This window comes from Guyanagaster necrorhizus, assembly GCF_019112545.1.
Source record: "Guyanagaster necrorhizus MCA 3950 unplaced genomic scaffold BT62scaffold_8, whole genome shotgun sequence".
Lineage (NCBI taxonomy): Eukaryota > Fungi > Basidiomycota > Agaricomycetes > Agaricales > Physalacriaceae > Guyanagaster > Guyanagaster necrorhizus.
Window position 1 is genome coordinate 1,505,724 of NW_025064887.1, and position 21,598 is coordinate 1,527,321.

General features: G+C 48.0%; 11 protein-coding genes across 11 annotated transcripts; 4 read left to right on the forward strand and 7 right to left on the reverse strand.

Moving 5' to 3' along the window:
• Positions 1-3,150: 3,150 nt before the first annotated feature.
• Positions 3,151-4,542, reverse strand: BT62DRAFT_1004130 (uncharacterized protein; the record flags this gene model as incomplete). The annotated part of the gene is made up of 6 exons (XM_043177005.1): positions 3,151-3,718; positions 3,772-3,868; positions 3,921-4,009; positions 4,072-4,239; positions 4,375-4,452; positions 4,505-4,542. The coding sequence occupies 6 exons, from the start codon at positions 4,540-4,542 to the stop codon at positions 3,151-3,153; spliced, it is 1,038 nt and encodes a 345-aa protein (XP_043041826.1).
• Positions 4,543-5,000: 458 nt separating this feature from the next.
• BT62DRAFT_930415 (uncharacterized protein) lies at positions 5,001-5,667 on the forward strand. Its single transcript, XM_043185923.1, has 3 exons — positions 5,001-5,119; positions 5,175-5,415; positions 5,466-5,667. Exons 1-2 carry the CDS (start codon positions 5,017-5,019, stop codon positions 5,405-5,407), a joined length of 336 nt encoding a protein of 111 aa, XP_043041827.1. The 5' UTR covers positions 5,001-5,016; the 3' UTR covers positions 5,408-5,415; positions 5,466-5,667.
• Positions 5,668-5,862: 195 nt separating this feature from the next.
• Positions 5,863-7,387, reverse strand: BT62DRAFT_891173 (5-methylaminomethyl-2-thiouridylate-methyltransferase; the record flags this gene model as incomplete). The annotated part of the gene is made up of 7 exons (XM_043183056.1): positions 5,863-6,142; positions 6,186-6,329; positions 6,379-6,826; positions 6,880-6,947; positions 7,002-7,099; positions 7,147-7,284; positions 7,337-7,387. 7 exons carry the CDS (start codon positions 7,385-7,387, stop codon positions 5,863-5,865), a joined length of 1,227 nt encoding a protein of 408 aa, XP_043041828.1.
• Positions 7,388-7,633: 246 nt separating this feature from the next.
• Positions 7,634-8,721, reverse strand: BT62DRAFT_947367 (uncharacterized protein). Its single transcript, XM_043188023.1, has 6 exons — positions 8,603-8,721; positions 8,381-8,549; positions 8,280-8,323; positions 8,137-8,229; positions 8,012-8,082; positions 7,634-7,954 (listed from the first exon to the last, which is right to left on the reverse strand). Exons 1-6 carry the CDS (start codon positions 8,618-8,620, stop codon positions 7,720-7,722), a joined length of 630 nt encoding a protein of 209 aa, XP_043041829.1. The 5' UTR covers positions 8,621-8,721; the 3' UTR covers positions 7,634-7,719.
• A 190-nt stretch (positions 8,722-8,911) lies between these two features.
• On the reverse strand, positions 8,912-10,058 carry BT62DRAFT_966284 (chromatin associated protein KTI12; the record flags this gene model as incomplete). Its single annotated transcript, XM_043188809.1, has 5 exons — positions 8,912-9,260; positions 9,313-9,475; positions 9,532-9,611; positions 9,673-9,833; positions 9,887-10,058. The coding sequence occupies 5 exons, from the start codon at positions 10,056-10,058 to the stop codon at positions 8,937-8,939; spliced, it is 900 nt and encodes a 299-aa protein (XP_043041830.1). The 3' UTR covers positions 8,912-8,936.
• Positions 10,059-10,676: 618 nt separating this feature from the next.
• Positions 10,677-11,898, reverse strand: BT62DRAFT_930419 (uncharacterized protein). The gene is made up of 2 exons (XM_043185924.1): positions 11,759-11,898; positions 10,677-11,703 (listed from the first exon to the last, which is right to left on the reverse strand). The coding sequence occupies exon 2, from the start codon at positions 11,567-11,569 to the stop codon at positions 10,787-10,789; it is 783 nt and encodes a 260-aa protein (XP_043041831.1). The 5' UTR covers positions 11,570-11,703; positions 11,759-11,898; the 3' UTR covers positions 10,677-10,786.
• Positions 11,899-12,374: 476 nt separating this feature from the next.
• BT62DRAFT_979998 (phospholipase B) lies at positions 12,375-14,825 on the reverse strand (the record flags this gene model as incomplete). The annotated part of the gene is made up of 10 exons (XM_043189482.1): positions 12,375-12,801; positions 12,851-13,020; positions 13,074-13,128; positions 13,178-13,357; positions 13,411-13,535; positions 13,589-13,756; positions 13,812-14,022; positions 14,093-14,122; positions 14,184-14,388; positions 14,447-14,825. 10 exons carry the CDS (start codon positions 14,823-14,825, stop codon positions 12,375-12,377), a joined length of 1,950 nt encoding a protein of 649 aa, XP_043041832.1.
• A 452-nt stretch (positions 14,826-15,277) lies between these two features.
• On the reverse strand, positions 15,278-15,860 carry BT62DRAFT_890834 (uncharacterized protein; the record flags this gene model as incomplete). Its single annotated transcript, XM_043183041.1, has 3 exons — positions 15,278-15,532; positions 15,581-15,726; positions 15,779-15,860. The coding sequence occupies 3 exons, from the start codon at positions 15,858-15,860 to the stop codon at positions 15,278-15,280; spliced, it is 483 nt and encodes a 160-aa protein (XP_043041833.1).
• A 77-nt stretch (positions 15,861-15,937) lies between these two features.
• On the forward strand, positions 15,938-17,395 carry BT62DRAFT_1059897 (DUF367-domain-containing protein; the record flags this gene model as incomplete). Its single annotated transcript, XM_043178601.1, has 6 exons — positions 15,938-16,130; positions 16,181-16,218; positions 16,266-16,372; positions 16,426-16,562; positions 16,614-16,776; positions 16,834-17,395. The coding sequence occupies 6 exons, from the start codon at positions 15,938-15,940 to the stop codon at positions 16,994-16,996; spliced, it is 801 nt and encodes a 266-aa protein (XP_043041834.1). The 3' UTR covers positions 16,997-17,395.
• Positions 17,396-17,789: 394 nt separating this feature from the next.
• Positions 17,790-19,867, forward strand: BT62DRAFT_930421 (uncharacterized protein). The gene is made up of 6 exons (XM_043185925.1): positions 17,790-18,108; positions 18,158-18,739; positions 18,787-19,098; positions 19,149-19,309; positions 19,359-19,449; positions 19,505-19,867. The coding sequence occupies exons 1-6, from the start codon at positions 17,829-17,831 to the stop codon at positions 19,696-19,698; spliced, it is 1,620 nt and encodes a 539-aa protein (XP_043041835.1). The 5' UTR covers positions 17,790-17,828; the 3' UTR covers positions 19,699-19,867.
• Positions 19,868-20,576: 709 nt separating this feature from the next.
• BT62DRAFT_890845 (uncharacterized protein) lies at positions 20,577-21,026 on the forward strand (the record flags this gene model as incomplete). Its single annotated transcript, XM_043183042.1, has 1 exon — positions 20,577-21,026. A coding segment is annotated over one exon (450 nt), but the record flags the coding sequence as incomplete, so codon positions are not given.
• Positions 21,027-21,598: the final 572 nt, after the last annotated feature.

Below are 21,598 nucleotides of genomic sequence, written 5' to 3' on the forward strand. Positions count from 1 at the left end.
TATCTTGGACCAATTGCATCACCATATGGATCATATTTCACCTGAAGTTGCTTGTCATCTGGTTGAGAAGAGCTTCATGACAGAGATAAAGCTTGACAAGTCATCTAGAGAATCACAGTTCTGCAAGTCATGTGTTGTAAGACTACATAAAAGCCAGTATCTAAGGCTCAAGAGAGAGAATGTGCAACTGACATTAGAGATGAAATTCACTCTGATTTATGGGGACCTGCACCTGTGGAATCTCTATATAAACACCATTACTTCATCTCATTCATTGATGACAGCACTCATTGGGCTTATCTCAAGTTTTTATGCTAGATGAGTGAAGCTTTGATGGCATACAAAGTCTATAAAGCTTGCAACTGCACCCAGCATGAATGTCCTGTAAAAATCCTCCATTCAGACTGTGGAGGTGAATATATTGACAAGACATTTGTCTTGCATCTAAGAAATGCTGGCATAGCAAGAAAGATGACTGTGTATAATACACCACAGCACAATGGGATGGCTGAAAGGTATAATTGCATGGTTATTGAAAAGGTCAGAGCTATGCTGCATTCAAGCAGCTTATCCTGCTTTCTATAGGCTGAGACTGTTTGCCATGCTGTTTGGATTCTTAACAGAACATCAATGAAGGCCCTGAATGGCAAGACATCCTATGAGATAGTCACAAAAAAGAAGCTTGATCTAAAAGAGTTACAAGAATGGAGAGAGAAGTGCTAGGTACACCTTGAAACCAAGGCTATGAAGTTAGGTGGCTATGTACATGAGAGTCAGTGGATCAGATTTGATGAAATAGGTAATAGATCCCATATCTACTGGCCAGAGAGCAAGATGGTGTCTATCAAGCAAAATATCTATTTCAATATGACTCACATCAATCTCAAGAAAGAGGAAGATATGGAGTTACATGAGATTCTGTCAATGTCAAATGCTCAGTCTGAACCATCTACTGCAATGCCATCACAGATGATATTTATTCCTAAAGCCCAGCATATGGTCCAACTCACAATTGAAGAAATCTGTTTTTGATGTGCTCAAAAGCCTAGCCAGTGGGTGTTAAACCTCATATCTGGCAAAGGTAGCATATTGACATGCTCAAGTGACTCTGTTATACCCCTTGATGTTCAGTTATCAACCATCAATGAAAACAACATACCTCAAGAGTTTGAGAGGGAGAGAGAAGCAGATTGGTTGATGCTGCTTGAAGATGAGGATTTCTTCAAGAAGTATGCAATGGCCATAGTGACAGCAGAAGCTGAGGCTCTAGAGCCATGCAGTCTAGCTGAAGCAATGCATCAACTTGACTGGCCTTTGTGAGAAGGTGCAATCCTGAAAGAGATCACAACACTGAAGGCTGCAGAGACTTGGGAAATTGTGGACAAGCCAGTTGGAGCAAATGTTGTGGGCTCAAAGTGAGTCTTTCAAATTAAGAAGGATGCTAAGAGAGGAATAGTCAAGTTCAAGACTCATCTGATAGCACAAGGGTTCTTACAAGTTTCTGATGTCAACTACTTTGACACTTGTGCTTCTGTTGCAAGACTTGCATCCATTCATTCCATATTCACCATGGCCACTGCACTTAATTTGAAGCTCCATCAGGTTGATATCAAAGGCATATACTTAAACAGAAAGCTCACTAATGAAGAAATCATCTATATGCACCAACCTTCTGGCTATCCTGAGCCTGACTCTCATCCTGAGCAAGTCTGCTGCCTTGTAAAGACTATGTATGGTTTGAAGCAGAGTGGCCATCACTGGTATCAATGTCTCATTGAGATTTTGGTTGAGAAGTTGAGATTCAAGCAGTGTAACATTGGTCAGACTGTGTTTTACAAGCAGGAAGGTTGAAATTTGACTGCACAAGTGTTGCATCATTGCTGCAGCTGGTACAAGATGTAAAGAAAGGGATGGCAAAATACATGGGGGTCATGGACTTGGGCAAGTTACACTGGATCCTTGGCATCAAGATTGTGAGTCACACTCTATTTCCCTCTCACAATGCTCATATATCAATACCATTGTTCATCACTATGGCTTTGAGGATCTCAAGCCAGTATCCATGCCAATGAATACTAATCTCTGCTTGTCTTTTTTTCCTGCACCAGCCTCTACCCAGGAGATTGCAGCCATGAGAGACATCTCTTACAGTGAGTCTGTTGGTTCCTTGATCTGGATTATGCTTGGAACTCACCTTGATATCATATTCACAACAACCATCTCGAAATTTTCATCAGCACCTGCAGAAGCTCATTGGAGAGCTGCAAAGCACATCTTCAAGTGTCTGAAGAGCATGAGAGACTACTGGTTGATGTTTGGGGGAAATGAGAGATTTTTGCAAGGATATGTGGATGCAGATGAGAGCATGGCTGAGGATAGGCATGCTATTACTGGGTATGCTTTCATGTTGAATGGTAGAGCTGTCTCATGGTCATCTAAGAAGCAGGAAATTGTCTCACTCTCAACCACAGAATCAGAGTATGTGGCTGCTACACATGATTCAAAGGAAGGACTCTGGCTTTGCAGCCTGCTATCCCAAGTTTTCTCCCCAATTACTGGGGCTATGACATTATTCTCAGACAACCAATCAGCCATTGTGCTCTCAAAGGACCACCAGTACCATGCTCAAATGAAACATATTGACATTCATTTCCATTTTATTCACTGGGTCATTAGTGAAGGATCTCTTTGTCTCGTTTATTGTCCCACTGAGGACATGGTTGCCGATCTAAATGAGCTGACCTGGGGGATCCGCAGGCAGGGCCAGCAACCAGGTCTAACTGGATGTTACCTAGATGTCGTTATGAGGCATTACGGCGCGACGTGGATGACCAACTATCTGCTGTCTGCTCGTCGAGGTCTATTTGACACCCTCATCTCTCAAATTGGGCAAAAATTGATTCATGTCCACAGGTGAATTGGACATCGCGTGTAGGATCCATTAATGTTGCCTAAACAGTCCCTTTCTGCACCTTCACTCGAACCTCAGTTTACTTTTGGTGGTGTTAGAAATTGTAAGTAGTATATACAGTCCAAGTTTGACTACAGAGGTAAGAGTAAAATACAGTGATTCTACGGAGAATATCATTACGTTGCTGTGTATGAATACATATCATGAAGGGCGTAAGAACGTCCGTCGTCGTGACAACTTTACAACGCAGTAGGACTCGACCTGAACACCGGCGGTTCAGATACTTCCTGCGAGTCCCGCATGGCATGCGTTGCGACGCTAGGCCGGTACGGGGAAGAAAAACTGGAAGTCGACGACCGCGTCGACGGACTGCGAGAGAGGCTAACGGGAACGGGAGCGGGTGGAGTAGGGGAAGGTGTCGCATAGCGCGGTAAGGCTTCGTCAGGTCTCTGGAGGATGAATCCTCTCAACCCAGCTGCCTTCTCGCCCTGTCGACCGAATCCGAACGAAGCCTTGTCCGTGCTCCTGAACGAGCCAAATGCCGAAGCTGGCTGGGCCTTTTCGTCCCCAGCAAATGTATTCCCCACAAATGAAGGAGACGCATTGACGAAGACGGGGTGGTTATCCCGGGACGTGGGGAGTATCCCCTTGGCACCCGAACGCCATGCACTGATAGACCGCTTCTCCTTGGCGGATTCACGGAATATGAGCCCGAGCAGCATGTTCAGGCAACCAATGGAGAACAAAAGGAAAGCAGACACGAGGGTAAAGTCGTCGACATGATGTGAGAGAATCTGGGCCCCAATCCTATAAACGCCGCCTGTCAAAAAACTTTTCGAATGATGTACAATAAGACTTACAGGCATTGAAAGATTCCGAGAGCACCGAGTCCGAATCCGAGTCCGAGAACGGGGAAGAAACGTTCAAAAAAGACTGAAGGCCATTCTACTTCAGACACTGCGACACAGGATAAGTTACTAGGAGATTGTTGATCAAAAAATAGGCTTACAAAGGAGGACGATGGTCTGGAATATTATAAGTAGGCTGGATACCATAGCCCAGAAGACCCCAGCGGCTTGATTGGGAATCGTACTGCCTCTGTAAAAAAAAAAAAAAAAAAGTCAGCGGCAGTCAGAGAGAGCCCATATAACAATACCAACTCGATGTAATCGCAGTCCTCCAACTCAGAGTCACTGCCGCGGTTAGCTTCGAACGTGTTAAAAGCCTTGACATTGTGGACCATAACAGTTATTGTGCTCGAGAATACAAGTATGAGGGAGATGACGCTGAGGAACCGGACAGCATTGAGGCCGTAGAAAAGTACTGTCCTGAGATAAGTACACATAGATATAAGATTCTGTAGTCACTCACGCGCTCGAGGTGGCAGCATTATTTTCAGAGTTTAGTGTGTAAGAAAGTGAATGACAGTGAAGAGAATGGAGCAAGTCAGTGCACAGATGTACAGGTGAAGATCTAACGAAGGCGTCCCAGCACCAAAGTCGTGAAAGAGAAGGGGAATGAAATCAGACGACAATGGGTCCCTTCGAGGGCTTTATAGGAACGGAGATAATAGCGTAATTTCGCTGTTTGTACGCAGCGGGCGTCGTTGCGCGGCGCAAGTCTCGGTCCATACTGCAACAATGTGAAAAGAACAATAGCCTTGAAATGATGGGAGAAAAGGTTCTTGTTTTGTTTTCGGCCATCTGGCCAGGTGACTACAATGAAGAGCCCTTTTTAGGACAGTAGCGACGTCAAAGCGCAAATCGTTCCCACCCAATTCTATGCGTTGTGATACTGCGTATAATGCGGCTAGTAAGCCTCGCTAGTAACCATCGTTCTTATGTTTGGAAGGCATACAGCGTTTCATGTTGACGGCCGAGTGTTGCAAAATAGGCACAGCAGTCGGAGAGAAGTTGGAATGTAGTGGTGCGAGCGACTCAAACGAGGTATATTCTGTGTATGGATGGTGGTAGTAAGAAACCAAGTTATGGTACGGCGGTGTCAAAATAACGATGCTCTACAAGCCGGCGTTCGGCACCATCCGACGACACGACCCGATATAGAAGGATATTTCCAATTTATTTCTTGCGACCCATCCCCCAACAATGTTTTCCCAAGCCTGTTCCCTACGCCGTATACCACATACCCTCATCCAGATTCGGCGGTACTCAGAACCTTCTACTGCCGTCAAGAAACCTGCACAGTCAGGTACGCTCCCCCTCGTTTCGACTGACACTCTTTTTCATTCATCATCCATTTCCAGCAACACCCAAATCTTCCTGCGCGGCTGACACGGTCCTAACAGGATTGAATTACCTCAAAGGCCAAGAGCCCGTTCTCGCGATGCCAGATGAAGAATACCCGGATTGGCTATGGACGCTGTTGGAGCCGCGAGTGATACCGGATGATGGACCTGGGGGGAAGGCAGAGCGGTATAAGCGGAGGCTGGAGAATAAGCAGAAGATACGGGATAGGAACTTTATGTTGACGCAGTAGAGCATGAGGTGAGCAAACTTGTTAGTGTTGTGGAGTATTCATTGATGGAATGGCCAAGCATTTCGTTAGTCAAAAAACAGCCATTGTATCGAAATCATGTACATGCTACAGAACTCGGGAATGGATTTTATACTCCTCCTTGACCCCGCGGCGCTGCTACATGAATACAAGTTATCCCGACCCCCATCAATAACGGTTAACGCTGACGTTTGTCAAACGTCTTCGGCCATGTCTCGAACAGTCATATTACCTGTGGACATTCACCAGTATCTTGTCTTTGCGCTGATAAAACTACGCGTGGGACACATGGAATCAGCTACGAACCACCATTTTCACGATGTGCGTACGTCTTTTTGCTCTTGAGTTAAAGAGTTCCAATGCGCTTGAAAGGCGCCTACAGTCCCGTCGGGATACATCTTACTCCACTCCTTCCCGCAGCGCGTTCTACAAAGCGATCAGCCATAGGAAAGCCGTGAAGATGATGGGAACTGGCACTTGGGACTGCTTCGTTTAGGTGGTACATATCGAGACTCCATTCTCTCGGTGTAATTTCCGCTCTTCTCTTCGGAAGAGGATGCGGATGCCCGCTCCTGCAGGCGGAGCTCTCCTACATAAGATGTAGAGCTGACAAGCCCGCAACCCAGGCACCAATCACCGTCCCAAACAGCAATTACTTGGCCAGTAGCGACGCCTTTCTGAGGGATGTCTGTCGTAATCAAAAGTCCGTGCTCGTCACTGAGGAAGATGAGTCGGGATTATGCACTAGATGCAGTCTTACCAAGATACGGTACAGGGAACCAACGGTTGACGGTGTCGAATTTTCGTCATCCCGCGGAATGCCTCTCCAGGAATCGGTGAATCTGCCCAGATCGTCTTCCATCCTACTGGCCGATACGTATTCCTTAATAATAGAGGATGGTCCCTAATCAGGAGGTCAAGTAGCCGTTAAACTGGATGTGGGCAAAACTCACCCCCCGGGGACGACGAAAATGATGTTCGCATTTTCATCTTTACCAGACACGAATAACTTTTCAGACATTCCCGGTATCCTGGCTTTCTGACCAACAGTGTAGGACCAAAGACCTTGGTGCGTGCCTACCCGCTTCTGGGTGACATGGTCACAGATAGGACCAGGATTGGGAGGAAGGTACGAAGAGAGGAAATCCCGGAATCGAGTTTTCTCGCCAATGAAACAGAGCCCCATGCTCTCAGGTCGTTCTGCAGTCGGTAAATCGTATTTCTTAGCCAGATCGCGCACTTGTGCTTTTGTGAAATCACCGATTGGAAAGAGAGTTCGAGCGAGGCTCTGCTCGGAGATGGACGACAGGTAGTAGGACTGGTCCTTGATGGGATCCTTGGCACAGCGAAGTTGTGGTCGTGGGCGAGGATGATTGCACCAGGTTTTGCGTGCGTAGTGACCTTGACATATATAAGAACGAAGAGGGGGGGGAGCGTGTAAGAAAGGGTATTACCTGTGGCGAACCAAGCCTTTTCGTCCTCCATAGGCAGCCGCTCAAACAGTGCACCAAACTTGATTTCTCTTTACAATGACAAGTCACAAAACAACAACATGGAACTGTAAGGAGACACCAACCTATTGCACCATACATCAGGGTTGGGTGTCCGGCCAGCTTCCCAGATGTTCAGCGACGGTTCGAACACCCGATTCCAGTATTCACGCGATAGATCGATCTAAACTGTGTAGGCAGTATCACTGGGACAGACCGAAAAATGCATACCATTCGGCATGGAATATCCAGGACCTTACACACGCGTTGCACGTCTTCCCAGTCCCTTTTCCACTCACAGCCCTCGTCTGTGCCACTTTCATCGCGAGTGTCCCAGTTACGCATGAATACGGCGGAAAGATCAAAATCCTATGGTAATTGATTATTCTTCATTTCAGGGATCGAAGGGACAGTTATGGACTTGTTCTGCTAATAATCTAGCTGCAACCGACGAGTCGACACCGCCAGACATGCCGATTATCACTACCAAAGGATGTTAGTGAAATTTTCCAAGTCTAAGTCGAAAGAGAGACCTTTGTCTCCGGGCTGAGGTGAGGTGCGCGTCGCGGTAGCATAATTGCGAGATATACAGCGTTTCAAGGCCGCCTTTAGACAAGGAAGAGAAGACATGCAACAATTTCTATTTTGGGACAATTGAAGTTTCCCCTCAGCATGTATATATATCAAGTGTATTTCCACCATTTGCAATGAACTTGATAAATTGACACCAAAGGATGGGCTATATTTTCGAGAAACAAACTCGTACAAATACACAAATTAAATAACATGGAGTAGTCGCTCGACTCATGCTGCTTTCTCGCCAAAAACCTTATACTCAACATCATAGCCTCCGATGTAGCAGCCAATCCACCGTCCAAGAACCAGATTGGCCAGACGGCCAGTCTGGAAAGGGAAATCAACCAGCACGACATCCGCGTGGTCCATGAAGGCAAGCATCTGGAAGATGCTTGGCTTGAGTCCTTGCATGGTTACAGAGGACAGGTAGCCATAGAAATTATGCACAAATGTTTCGTCAAACCTAAGGGAATGTAGTCGGTGGGGGGAGAGCAAAGGCAAGGAGAAGGGAGACACGAACCCGGGATTGGGTCCCCCGTTGACAGTGATGTGGACGTCTAGGTCTTGACCTACCTCCGGGTCGGACCAGAACTGAGAATCGCGTATATCCAATGGTGTTCAGGTATACTGAGGATTGTAACGCACCGTATGGTGACGACCAGGAGTGATGGTAACTGACTCTCCGGCTTGGAGTCTGCCTTGATTACCATCCAAGTCGTAGCAGAGAACGCCAGCTTTCTATGATCTGGTTAGTGAGCCATCACCATAAGGTGGTCTGCAGCACGCACGACGTCAAAGGTCTCGGTTTGATGAATATGCCAATGGTACGGAGCTGCGAATTAACGTACTTGGGAAAACGACGCCGAACGTTAGTATAGACGACACGCACGGGTTGCCGTAGACTCTCTCCCAGCTCCTGTATGAGGGTTTGAGTGCTTGAAAATCTGACGTGACGTGAAGTTCCCAGTCCCGTCTGAGCCGATAAAATACGTCTTCAGCGCCCCGTCGAAGAAGTTCCAGGCTCCATCTTCATCGACCTTGATGGGTTGCAACTGATGCTGTTATATATAGTCCGTTGAGCATAAACCGCAAATTTCAAGACTGGGCGTACCTTGGGGAACAGATTCATGGCCAACGTGTCGTGAGAGCAAGAGCTCGCTGTCACTTGACCTGTGTGTAAGACTTGGTATTGTTAGGGCATAGGACTTGATCACATTGTGGTAAGAAAAGAAAAGCCAATGCTGACAACGCGGATATCTGAGACGAGCTTACGGCCCGAAGTTTAAAAGTATTGTCTATTCCTATCTTCTTCCTCTCTCAAAGAGTCCGATAGGGCACGTATGTGCAAAACGTTATTCTTCAGAAATATGTTTTCTTCCAAGAAGGAACTTCAGAGGACTCCACTGAAGATACCAAGTGTCCCGAAAGCAAGCACATTCTTATTCCTAGTCTTTCAAGTGCTCTTCAAGATACACGACAAACTTTTCTGCTATTCTATCTTCGTCCCAGTCGACATGACCTTTCTCCGTCGTGCCCAAGGTTATAGCTTTCTTGTGAACTGTCACAAACTGCCGTTTCAAACGTTGAAGCTCCGACAGCGTGAGGTTCCGAGCAGGGAGATGTACTTTGGGCTTCAAAGTCGCTGAGATGGGGAGCTGAACGGTTCCCCCGGCACCTTGCAAGGCACCTTGCTCTGACATTATCGAGAATACGATAGAAAGGGTGGTGTTTTCAAGGGTGATGAGGGCATCCGTCGGCGCTTTTGTGATCTAAGCGGATATCTAGATTGGTTTTTAGGGACCAAGAGAGGCGTAGACGCACAGAAAGTGTCCCGGAATTAGGCGGTTTCACGACGCCATCCGTAATGGCCTTCCATATATCGACAGATGGAATGTCTTCATCCGTCCATAGAATCGTGAAGAGTGGCGAGTCCCAGCGGACCATCGATGAAGGCTCTTCGTACCGCTGAATGAGATTCTCGAGTCTGAAAGACAGGTCATAAATTCATCGAAGCAAGATATTAAAAAAACCAGAACAGACGTCTCGGGTGCGTATCTCTCAGATTCAACACGAGAACTGTTCCATTCTCTGCATCGCTCCGGCGTCGCGACGACATATACCTACTTCAAAAGGGCAATCAAGAGGAGACACAGAGGGGGGAAGGAAAAATGAACTCCTTACAGTGCACACGCGTACTTTGAACTCCCTAGCCGCACAGTATATTTGATACCGGAACCCTTTGATGTAGTTCGGAGCGTCGACGATGACGATGTTCTTCAGAGAAATCTGGCGTTGCAGCGCAGTAAAGAGGGCGCCCCGAGCCGGTTTTTCCAACCGACTGTCTGATGGGACATCAGCGGGAACTCCCACAAGGTACATGCAGCAAGGTGCGGACCATCATATGCTGAACGGGAAATGTTGAGGGATTCGTCGGAGATGAGGACAATGTTGTATTGGGGACCGTTGTATTCGGGATCCTTTAGCTTTCCTTGGATAAAGCTGACAATTTGTTGGGCTCGACGAGATTTTCCAGAGCATGGATATCCGGATATGGTAATCAAGGCCATTGGAGATGGACGAAATGCTCTCGTTGAGGTGGAGGTAGGGGAACGACCAATTTGGGAAGTTTCGATCATGTGACCTTTTCATCACCGCATTTTAACGTTTCCATTTTCCAATCATCTTCGTGTCGTGAATCTCTACTGGGCCCATTTTACGGAGTTCCAACGTACATGCGAAACATCTTCTATCCGTGGCTACTTCGCGGCCTTTTACGTCTTATTTCGGAGGCAGTTTCTCGTTGACGACCGCTTCCGCACTCAGTACGATCATCTTGTGCCGATTCGATAGTGAGTTGCATTACCTAGGGTGATCTGCGACGAACGGATCCACTCTTCACCCTCATTCCTTGTGTATACGTAGGATTCGCAAAGGGCTTTAATACGTTTGCGGACGTCCAAGTTCTGCTTTAGCTTTCTCGAAGCAAGTGATTATTGTAGACTCAAAAATGTAAAATCTCCTTACGTGTTAAGGAATTTCTGTGCTCCATTCGTAAGCCTGGTGACACTAGAAACGAGTGGTATCATCGTACTAGTAGCAGCCATCGACACACATCATTGATATATACGCCATTGTAATGCACAAAACCTGCCAGACTCGAGGCAGGCTCTGCGATAGACGTTCGAAAACATTTAAACCCAATATGTATACGCTTCCGGCGAAATATGTACATCCAGTTATGAAAAACTAAACAGAGTACTGTAAATGATTGTATGATAGCATAGAGGATATAAAATTATGATGATGATGATGGGGAATCCTTTTTTTGGCGCTCGACCTCACATATCGTTTCGGTCTGACCGATATTCCTCGCTATAGCATGGCCTATCTCTTCCTCCCAGACGCCCCCCCGTTCCGCTTCAGAGTCTTCACGAACATTGAGGTTACTACTTGTCCGCGGTTCCTGCTGCGGCATCGAATCCGTCACGCCCGACACTACCCTGCTGGTCTTCGCCCGTGTGCTTCCACGGCTATTCGACATCTTCTTCCACGCTCCCTTCATCATTTTGCCCAGGGCGAGGAAAGGATCCTCGATATCCTCTTGGTCCCTAGTACTGTGTTCGTGACGGACGTGCGCCTCGCTGGCAATCCGCCGTGCGTGCTCTTCGAGCTCAGCCTCCGTCCACATCCCGTTCCCCGACGGAACGGACGGCAGCTCGTCTCCATGCATGCCTCGACGCCGGCGCATGAGCTGACTGCGCGCGGCCACACCTAGAGGTGTTGTGGAACTCCTTCGACGGGGAGCCAATTCGGGCAGAGGGGCAAATTTTACATTCATTGTCGAGGTTGGTAATGAAGTCGTAGAGGAGGGCGGAGACGCTATCCGATTTCGTATATCAAGGATTCCTTTGGGGGAGGGACTCGGTATGGTCATTCCCTCCGTGGCGGTGGGAGAAGAGTTGAGTGAAGAATTAACGGAGGAGGAGTTGCTTTCGGGGGGGTATTGTGCCGGTATGTCGACTGTGAGCGGGCGGGATGCCGACGAGCCAGAGGACGAAGAAACCGAGTCGAACGACATGCGTGAAGGTCCGTGCAGATTGGGTATTGATATTGAGTAATGAATATGGGCTGGCCGGAGACAATTGTTAGATGGCTCTACCAAACGCCTACTGCCTGGATAAGTTCGTCGTTAAGACTGTAGAATGAAGCCTGCTTTTCAGATAGGATTTCAAGCTAGGATTTCAAGTAAGAACAAAGTCTCGCTCACAAGAAAAACAGCCGTCTCAATGCAAACGCAGCCCTCTCTAACACCTGGATTAAGGATCACGGGCGCGGTATATATATGCTATCCGCCGTTGAGATGGGGGTGTAATGCGATGCAATCTCGCAGGCGGATACTTGAAGGAAGGCTGATCGATGGAGTAAAAAGAATGGCTGGCGAGCGTCGCTTGAGGAGATAAGAAAGAAGGGGTGTGTAGAGGTCTATGCCAAACAATAGATTGTCCTCGTCGACGTCGTTGTAGACAGTGCACCCATGTGGCTCTGTTATGTTCAGGGCCATGCTTCTCAAACTGGAATATATATTTGTCCATGACCGGGATTTGCCGGTGGGTTAGCATCGTACAGTGCTTAGATCACCGACAGAAGGAAAGAAGGGGGAAAGCATCATAACAAACGTGCCTAGCTTCGTTTTGGAGCGCAATTTCAAACCATCTCTGAGAAATGGACGGGAAGCCCATTAGTATACGTACTCTTGCTAATACAAATAAGACTAGTACTATTTATTGCACCGAATCATGGCTTGCAAGTCGGATGCCGACTTTGTCGGCGAGTAGTGCTGTACACGCTTTTTAGTCAGCTTCGTCCTCCGACACAGATATATTCTACGGTTCAATCAGTATATCCCGCCAGGGGAGAAAGAAATGCCCAACGTACATGCCAGCAACCAGCACAACCAAGGCCACAGCCCCAACCACGCCTCCAATAATGGCCGCCTTGTGCCGTCCGAAATGACTCTCTGAATCTGGATCGACAAATACGTATCTCCTATTGGGCGATTCCACCTGTGTTGGTGGGTTCTTCGGGTCGAAACAGTATTGCTCGAAACACCGAGAGCACACCTCAGATCGAGACACTGAGGCCGTTGACTTTAGCCGTGCTCGATCTACAGCTGCGCATTGTAGGCATTCCCCAAAGCTGGAACCAGGCGAGTTGGAGTTGGGTGCAAATCCTCCGATGGTATTGGAAAAGACCTGGTCGATGAAGAGCTGGCTGTGTTTCTGTGTGTAAGAAAATTTGTAGGTATTAGTGCTGTAGGTCATCGTCAGTACAGATACATGATGTTAACACGAGCACCTACTTCGTGACTGGATAATCCCCTGTCAAAGGCGGAGAATTTGGCAAGTAGATGACGAGTGGGCATTCCGGAGGTGACTGCTGTGGATCGCAACCGAAGAAGGTGGGCCTTTGGTTGGCACCCCTGTCGATGAATTCCTGGGTGGTGGAGGGTATCGGAGGGAATTGCTGATGCTAATAACAAAGGTCAGTCATAGGTGAGGGTGCCAAGAATGTGTCTAACTGACCGTGTCGTTAAGCAGTTTCGACGTTCTGTTCGCCGTGAAGATAGCACTTTCGCCGCTGCAACTAGTTCAAGAATATCAATGTTCCAAGAAAAGAAGCCGCCTACTTTGGCCAGTTATTTTCGTCATCGGCGCTCGAATCTATACCCACGATGATGTCCAGTCCCCTGGCCTTGACTAGTAAAGGATTGAAAGGCACGACCTCACCATTGGATCCTCCATCAATGAGTTCTAGCCAGTCACTATTCGTATCCACAAACGTAGAAGGTGCAACATTCCTAAAAGAGCTATTCACGAGTTAGAACATTGCGAGAAGCTGCAACGTCCGAAATGAACACACTTGGGCCAGTTGGCAACGTCATCATCCCGGGTCCGAACATCCTCCAATAACCGCGCCAATAGATATGTCATGACCTCGAAATACTTATCCTCCTGAAATTTCTCCGTGTCCTCATCGAGAATTTGCTACCAAGTTCACATCAAACACGCTTTTCATCCAAGCTGAGAAAAATCCTCACATTGAACATACTCGAACTCGTTCCCATCACAAACCCAATTTCATCAAGACCTTCGATGCAGACCCGATCATCCACCGGCTTTCCATCAGTCAGATTAGACCCGGCGAATTTGAGATCCATCGCAGCGGAAAGACTTGGGTCATACGAAGCCAGCTCCAGCGGAGAGAACTGTCAAAAAGCCTTATCAGCAGAAATACTCGATGACGACGATGACCCATCGAACTTCGAAGACTGTGGCTTCGGGCGGTAAGACCCCGGTATAATTCGATCCATTTGGTAGGGAGTTTGCCAGAATGATAGGGAATGGAACGTTTCGTTGCTGGTACACCTGAGATGAAGGTATATCAGACCAGAGCTGTCCGGCCCCATGCGCGGAATCGTTCGTGAAGAAGTTGGCTCTGTTGGTTTGATTTAAAAAATGGTACGATAGCGCGCTGGGGAGAAGAATGTATGTTGAATCGACAGATGTAAGCATAAAAGGAAAAAAAAAAAAAAGACCCATACCGAGACCAAGGATCGGTTAAGCTGGTGTCGCTACGCACGCACAAAGGGGATCGTCAGTGTGCGCCACGGAAACGCGTAAAAGCGGATTCACATTCCCTTACTGGCTTTCGCAATGACACTCCACATAATGCTTCCGTAATATGCTTGATTATCTTCGTTAAATATATCGACGCCGTCAGGGAGGAAGAGGTCCAAGTCAAGAAGCCACCCTGCCCGTTCATTTCCGTTTCCAAAGATCAAGTCCTGAACGGTGGGGAAATCATTCGAGTATAGTGAAGAAATGAACCAAGATCCGCCTGTTGGAAGACTGAGATCAGCCAGCGGGCTTCGCCACCTGTACGTATAGAGCTTCACCTGATAACCCGGCCATGTATGATGCGACCTGGAGCAGCCCCCCGGTCCCCGCTTGCTTCGCGGAGGCGTTACGTGCATCCAAAGAATTGAGGACGCCAGCGCCATACAAACTTGCCCGGAAACCTCCTCCACTCAACGCTATACCGACTCTGGGAGCATTGTCTGCAGAGAAGGTCATATTGTATCCCAAATTGGAGCCTTTCCCTATCCACATATTCCAGGCGTCCAGTAGTACGTTTTCTCGGCCTTGGATGTAATCAATCTCGCTTGGATTCAGACTCTGGTTTTGAGCAGAGAAAACGCGGAGGAGGGAAGTTTGTGGACATGTTATCCCAGTGGAAGGTGCATAGTCTGTCACTGAAAGCCCTTGGCTGGTCATAGGTGCGAGACAGAGCGTCAGGACGACTAGAGAGCGAGATAGATGGCTCCCAGACAACTGAAACAGCAAACAGGGCCCACAAGAAGATTTCTGGTTTATCGGCGGGGTTTTATGCTTACATCGAAAGATGATCGGCCCGAAGTCTTATTGTGGGCAACCTATATCTTTTCGTGTTGATAAGCATCATTGACGTGTTTCACCGAGTGCCAACCATCGAAGCCCTGTAGGACGACTTTGAACATCCATCTTGATATGAGATGTGGCACCGGCCTAGGCGAACGACTGTCGTTTGATGTAAGTGGTAAAGTAGAAGGAGATCGATGCTGGGCGCTTGTACGCTGGAAAACAAATGGAAGTATATTTACATATTTATGATACAAAACTAAATGGGAAAGATGAGAACTAGGATATCAGAAGCGTGTTCGACGTACCTCGGGGGGAAGGGTGGGGGATTATAGCACGCTTAGTTGCCTGCGCTTCTTCCCGGATGACGTATCCACTGCGGTAGGGACTGCTAATGCGTCAGCCACAGACAGCTCGTTCGACGGCATCTTATTTTTCCCTTGTCCTTGCCGCTGACCAGCTGCTTTCCTCATGACCTTGAGGAAGTGCTCTGGTGTAAGGCCTCCATTGGTCGTAAATTTCCCAAATGCTGCCCGTTCCTCCTTCTTTGTCAGATGTACACCGCGCTCGACATACGCTTTCAGCTAGGGCTGGTTAGGACATATTGGGGGAGAGTCGGAAGGTCCACGCACAGGCGATGATTCTATCGCTTCGATGGGAGGCGCGATGAATATACGAACTTTCTCGTCTAGCAGGCGGTATTTCGCTTTGCCACGGATTACATGTTTACCGGGTGCACCGGTTCGAGGACCACCAGGTAAGGCTGATTGTCTAGTGCCTATACAAGTCGTCAGCTTGGGTATTTTGTCCCCTCGTTAGCGGACGCCAACCTTTGTAAAAGTCTTTTCCAGCGCGTTTTGAGGTGAGAGGCCGCCGCGACGCCTTTGAGAACCGCGCCAATGTCGGGAACATGAGAAGAGAGAAATTTCAAGGCGTAAGAGAAAGCAGGAAATAGTTCCCACGATCAATCCTCTCTCCGCCCAGCCACAATGGGGAAAAAGAATTTAGATTTCTCTTCAGCTTCATCTAGTCGTAGCAAACGTGGAAAGCCAGTTGGTCGTGGCCGGTCCCGTGGGTCAGGATCTAAGCGTGGTGGAAGGAATGTTTCCGGCCTTGATGAACGACCAGAAAGTGCAATCGACAGCGTAAACGACGGCGAGGATAGTGGAGATGATGAAGAAGGTTGGTTTTCCCTTTCAGCTTTTTGTATCTGGTTTACATTCTATCTGCAGAGGACAACATCACTATCAGAGTACCGGTTGCTATGTGGGTTAGTTCGTAAGCGCGATCCGAGGTTCATGCTTGACTCCAGACCAGGATTTTGACCATTGCGATCCACGACGATGTTCGGGAAAGAAGCTCGCACGATTGGGTCTGATACAGGAGCTTCGAGTCGGTTCACGCTTTCGAGGAATCGTCGTCTCGTCCGTCTTATTTCACTCGTTGCATTGATACCCTCCTTTATATGTCGAGACAGCCCGAAAGGAACGTCAGTGATATCACCTGCAGACCGGGAAATCATTGAACAATGCGGACTTGCCGTCGTCGAGTGCTCTTGGGCGCGCCTTGACGACGTGCCTTTCTCCAAGATTGCCAGCCCCCATGAGCGTCTCTGTGCGTTGTCTTTCTCTTTCGTAACGCGGGCTTATGCATGCCTCTTTCAAGTACCTTACCTGATTGCTACCAATCCCACAAATTACGGGAAGCCATGGCGGCTCAACTGTGTCGAAGCGTTGGCCGCTGCCTTTTACATTACCGGCTTCGATTCGTACGCCGAGAAATTGTTGTCGGGTTTTGGATGGGGCGGTTCATTTTGGAGTGTCAATAAGTAATTTTCTTCTTCTTCTTTGCTATGAGCCGTCACCGCTTACAATCTGCCTCGCAGGACTTATTTGGAACAATACAAGGCATGCACTTCGTCCGTCGAGATTAGTGAAACACAGGACAAGATAATCAAGGACTTGGAGCAAAGCTGGGAGGAGTCTCGTCAGGAAAAGGGTGAGCTGTACGAGTATGGTTGTACGATGTCTCACACCGTCACCAGATAATGCCGGGGATGAGGAAGACCTCTTGTTTAGAAATCCGAACCATCAATATCCTGAGAATGACGAAGAAGACCCTCCAGATTCTAGTGACGATGATGACGAGCATAGATGATTATGTTCATACTATCAAGACCGTACAGCCAAGGAGCGCTTCCTATCTACGTGATTTAACGTTTTTGATATTAGTATCGTTGGTGCACTCGAACAGTGACAGACTGGTTCAGCACCATTCTTGGAATTAAGAGAATCAGTGGTCATACGTGAAAAAAGTCCCGGGGTCGAAACAACCGATGATTCTGACCTAAGAGGTTTCGGCCATGCGGTAGGGGAATGGTCGAGCCAGACAATAATTCGACTGTCTAATCTTGTGGGTGCCGATATCCCGGAATTTCAGTGGGAAGCGTAGCAGTTGATGTTGAAATGTCCCTGTCAGAGGTGACACGACAAGCGTTGAGGACGAACCAGTGGAGGATACTAAGGTGCTTTGTTTTGCCTCACAAAGATTTTCTGGCGGCGTCCGAGAACCAAAAAGGGACTGTTATAGATGGGATGTTAGATTGAATCAGGCATCAGAGGCTGAGATGTGAGAATGCCTTGGATACTGGTAGCTATCAATACCGAATGAATCAATAGTTCTCCGTTGGTTTTTTAGCAAATAGAAAGGTGCAACAATGGTTTAGCAGTTACATTTTTTTTGGACCATCCTTACTTACATAAGGACTGCGTCGGGCGTCGGGAGTCATCCGTGAGCGATCGGAGGACACCACCCTGAAGCCAAACACAACCACACGCGTCACGTTTGTTCACACGCCTCTCCGTTTGTCTCTTGAACAGCATGCCTTCGACACCACGACGCAGCAGCGTAGGAACCTCTAGACGTGATAAGCCTCACGTACCCTACCGTGGCGACAACCCGGAAGTTGGGAAGAAGACAGGTGTTACAGTGAAACGAGTGACTACTCGCGGCGACGGGTTCGAGCCATTCGAGCAGCTTTTGCAGCAAGCTGACCAGCGAACGCCACCGGCAAAGAAGAGGGGCAAAAAGCGACGGGATTCTGAACTGGAAGAGGACATCGTGGATGAGGATGGTGAACAGGATATGGATCTGGATGATAGTAAGCAAAGAATCGTATCAAAACCTTTCAGATCATTAACGTCGCACAGGTCCTATTCATTACATTTCCAACTCTCGAAAGCCTGCTACACCTTCGTCTTCAAGACGCATTGGCTCTTCTTCACGTCCGGTTGTCAGAGTATCTGACGTGGACTTTGATGAAGTCCCGTCACCTCGCAATCAGTCCAGTCGATCCAACGGCCGGGGACGATCTCGACTATCAGAAACGGTTACTGCTCATGATCTAATGGATGAAGAACCTGAACATCAAAACAGTGGCACGGTGTCCAACGGGGACTATGACAATTTTAGCCAAGATGATGCCCTCTCGCCACGACAAACTAGTTTCATGGAGATGGACCGTGACGATGGCGATGAACAGCAGGGTGACGACCTTCCTGTTCTCACTTCAGCGAAGAAACCTAAGAAGGGTAAACAACGGGTCACTTTGGAAGAGCCAGAAGAAGACGTTGAGGCCGGTATTGCTCACGAACTAGAACGGCTGGATCGGGAGCCTCAATCGGACAATGATGAAGATAATGAGCCTTCCCAGGAACAGGTACGGGTGGAGAAGGCCAAGACAAAGAAGAAGGCGCTTAGCACCAGCAGTCGCCGACTGAAAGAGAACCGTAGTGTGTAACATTCCTTGCTTCATGTTCTACAGTTAATGGTTTGTCAGGTGTGTCACCTGAAGGCGTGCGACGAAGCCAGAGGAGGCCATGTAAGCCTCTGCAGTGGTGGCGTTTAGAGAAGCGAGTGTATGGACGCATAACTGAAGGGCGTATTCTTGTTCCTGAAGTCAGGGAAATTCGACGGTTAGCTCCAGAGCCTATCGAACCTCTCGGCTCCAAGAAAAGAAAGCGATCTACTCGAAGCAAGAGTAAAGCACCTGTGGAGTATCCTGATCCTAATCCCGAGAAAGGTTGGGACGATGAGACTAACACGCACTGTGAAGTACTTACATATCCTGACGGTCAACCCCGCCTGCGGCGTGAGCTTTTGTACCTCACTGTCTCATGCGGACCTGACATGCTCTTCCAGGTATTGCATGTACGGCGCGAATGGTGAATGTCCAACAAGCTGGAAACAGCAACTGGTTCTTTGAGAAGATCTTCGGCGATGGGAATTTCATGGCTGCTGGGCAGATGCTCATTCCACCGCGAAGTCGAAAGGATTCTAAACGTTCAAAGGATAACACTTATGTAGGCTGCATGAAGATTTCTTAGTTTGGAGTATTAATTTCGTTTGCAGATATTTTATGTCATGGAAGGTGCTATTAATCTTAGGATTAACGAAACTAGCATGATCCTCTGTACTGGTGCCATGTTCATGGTTCCTCGAGGTTAGCAATGCGGACCATTCTCGCACGAGGTTGCGTATTCTAATCTTTCTGTCAGGCAATACATACTTCATCGAAAATATCTCCGAGCGGGACGCCAAACTGTTCTTCAGCCAGGCGCGTGAAGACACCTCGTTTGAGACACCCCGTATCTCGGCAAGTGGAAGGTCGTCGAGTGCTGGAGCCCGAGGTGGGGGAACGTTGAGTGCTGAGAACTCTGCTCCGAAAAGGGCTGCTTCGTCGAAGATTTGAACGTTTAACTGAGGGACGTTATTATATGACTCTTTCATTTGGATTGTATTCATATCACGTATCACACCACGTATTATTATTATACCTCACTTCTGCGTCCTGGTCCGTATGACAGCTATGTTTAAATCCATCGTGTTGTATTTTTATTCGTAGGCATTTGGGTTCCTTGATTTGCATTTGACATTGCGCTGAAAGAGCACCAGTGAAAGAGGGATGAAATCTAGAACAAGTGGATTGTAACCAAGGCAAGAGAATCATCATGGTCTAGGCAAAGCGCACCGTCTGCCAGAGCAGTGCTCTGAATTTATAGGAAACGAACTTTTTGCGGATCGACGACAACGAAAGAGATACATTGATGTTCTACACCGGCACTAATGCTCTGTCCATGTCCATGCTGCCTCAAGTCGACGCGTTGTCGAACATTTTCATGTGCTAAGGTCCATCTTCAACTGGGTAGACTTTGATGAAGATTCCAGTGGGACACTATCTGATCGGCGTCTGGCTTTCGATGGACCCTTTGCTCGATCATCAATCATCTGTCACCCACAGGCACATTTCAATTTCAAGGTGAAACGAACGAATAGAAGCAGATGGGCGCTCTGATCTACTTCCAATGGACGAAAGGTTACAGCGGAAACATGGAAAGGAGGGAGCTGATGCTCTGGCAGAAGAAGGGGCTCTAATGGGCGCTGACACAGATGATCCATCAATTTGATGTGGTCAAGCTAACACCATGTCAGAGCTACAGGCTGATATGGGCAAGGATTAGCATAAAGGAACGATTGTCAGCACGAAACACAGTCTACCAAATCTTAGCGACTGTGAAGGAAATGAACGGAACAGAACCCCTGGAGACACGTATCTAGACGTCGATTTGTAACAAGGATGTATCGCGACCGATCCGTAGATTTCTCTGGAAAGCTTTACAGAAGATTCTGAAGATAGGAACATTCGGGGAGAAACTGGGGCCCCAGTGTGCGATGCGAGGTGAATGTCCGCACTGCAAGGTGGCTGAAACTATGATGCATATATTGATAGACTGCCAAATCAAAGGATGTGCTACCTTATGGAGTCTAACCCAAGAATTGTGGGAGAAAACCGGGAAAGAGTGGGTTCGTCCTTCATACGGCATAGCTCTAGGAGCGACTCTAGTCCAAATTAAAATGCCAGAAGTATGTGTTGACAGAGGTGCGACAAGACTATACAGGATTCTGATGACGGAGGCTGTGCGTTTCATCTGGAAAATACGATGCCGAAGGTGCATGCAGAGAGGAGACGATGACCCTGCAAATCGCACACGAGAGAGCAAGCTAGAACGCACGGATTGATGCGACAGACCGAAGGCTAACGATCGATAGTCTACTTGCTTACCAACGTGCACAAATACGGGTCGAAAGCATTGAAAACAAAGACGATCCTGTCGACATGGAGGGGCACGTTGCACGACGAGAAAGCCTTGCCGGAGGATCGGTCACCAGAACGGGGTCTTAGTGGGTATAGTGCCAAGCAGAAAACGGCCACGAGGAAGGCACCGAGTCCCATATGAACTTGAATAATTGTAATGCATTTCTCCATGTAGATCTTCTGGTACGGCTACCTCGCTCAGGTTAAATTACCTTATCTCTTCTCCATCCCAGGGGCTTCCCCCCTTCCTAAGCATGCAGGCTGGGTTTACTTGGTTAATTGCCGTTTTACTACGTACGGCCTACGGGCGTACGATGCTCTACCAAAAAAAAAGAATAGAGGCGGATATGCTACTGGCATCGGCTTGCTGCACCTACACTGACACTCCTTCGGTGTTGAGAGTACGAGGACTGCAGGTACAGTTGTACGCTCTAAATTAGTTACTGATACTTGCAAATTTTCGCCGTTTACACTGCCACACACCTTAGCGACCTAC

Coding starts and splice junctions, on each gene's coding strand:
- BT62DRAFT_930415 (XM_043185923.1), top strand. CDS start 5,017: ATGTTTTCCCAAGCCTGTTCCCTACGCCGTATACCACATACCCTCATC. Junction 5,120..5,174: donor CAAGAAACCTGCACAGTCAG/GTACGCTCCCCC, acceptor ATCCATTTCCAG/CAACACCCAAATCTTCCTGC.
- BT62DRAFT_947367 (XM_043188023.1), bottom strand. Junction 8,324..8,380: donor GAGAGAGTCTACGGCAACCC/GTGCGTGTCGTC, acceptor GTTAATTCGCAG/CTCCGTACCATTGGCATATT. Junction 8,083..8,136: donor CTCCTGGTCGTCACCATACG/GTGCGTTACAAT, acceptor CGCGATTCTCAG/TTCTGGTCCGACCCGGAGGT.
- BT62DRAFT_930419 (XM_043185924.1), bottom strand. CDS start 11,569: ATGTCGTTCGACTCGGTTTCTTCGTCCTCTGGCTCGTCGGCATCCCGC.
- BT62DRAFT_930421 (XM_043185925.1), top strand. CDS start 17,829: ATGCCTTCGACACCACGACGCAGCAGCGTAGGAACCTCTAGACGTGAT. Junction 19,310..19,358: donor GTTCAAAGGATAACACTTAT/GTAGGCTGCATG, acceptor TTTCGTTTGCAG/ATATTTTATGTCATGGAAGG. Junction 19,450..19,504: donor CATGTTCATGGTTCCTCGAG/GTTAGCAATGCG, acceptor TCTTTCTGTCAG/GCAATACATACTTCATCGAA.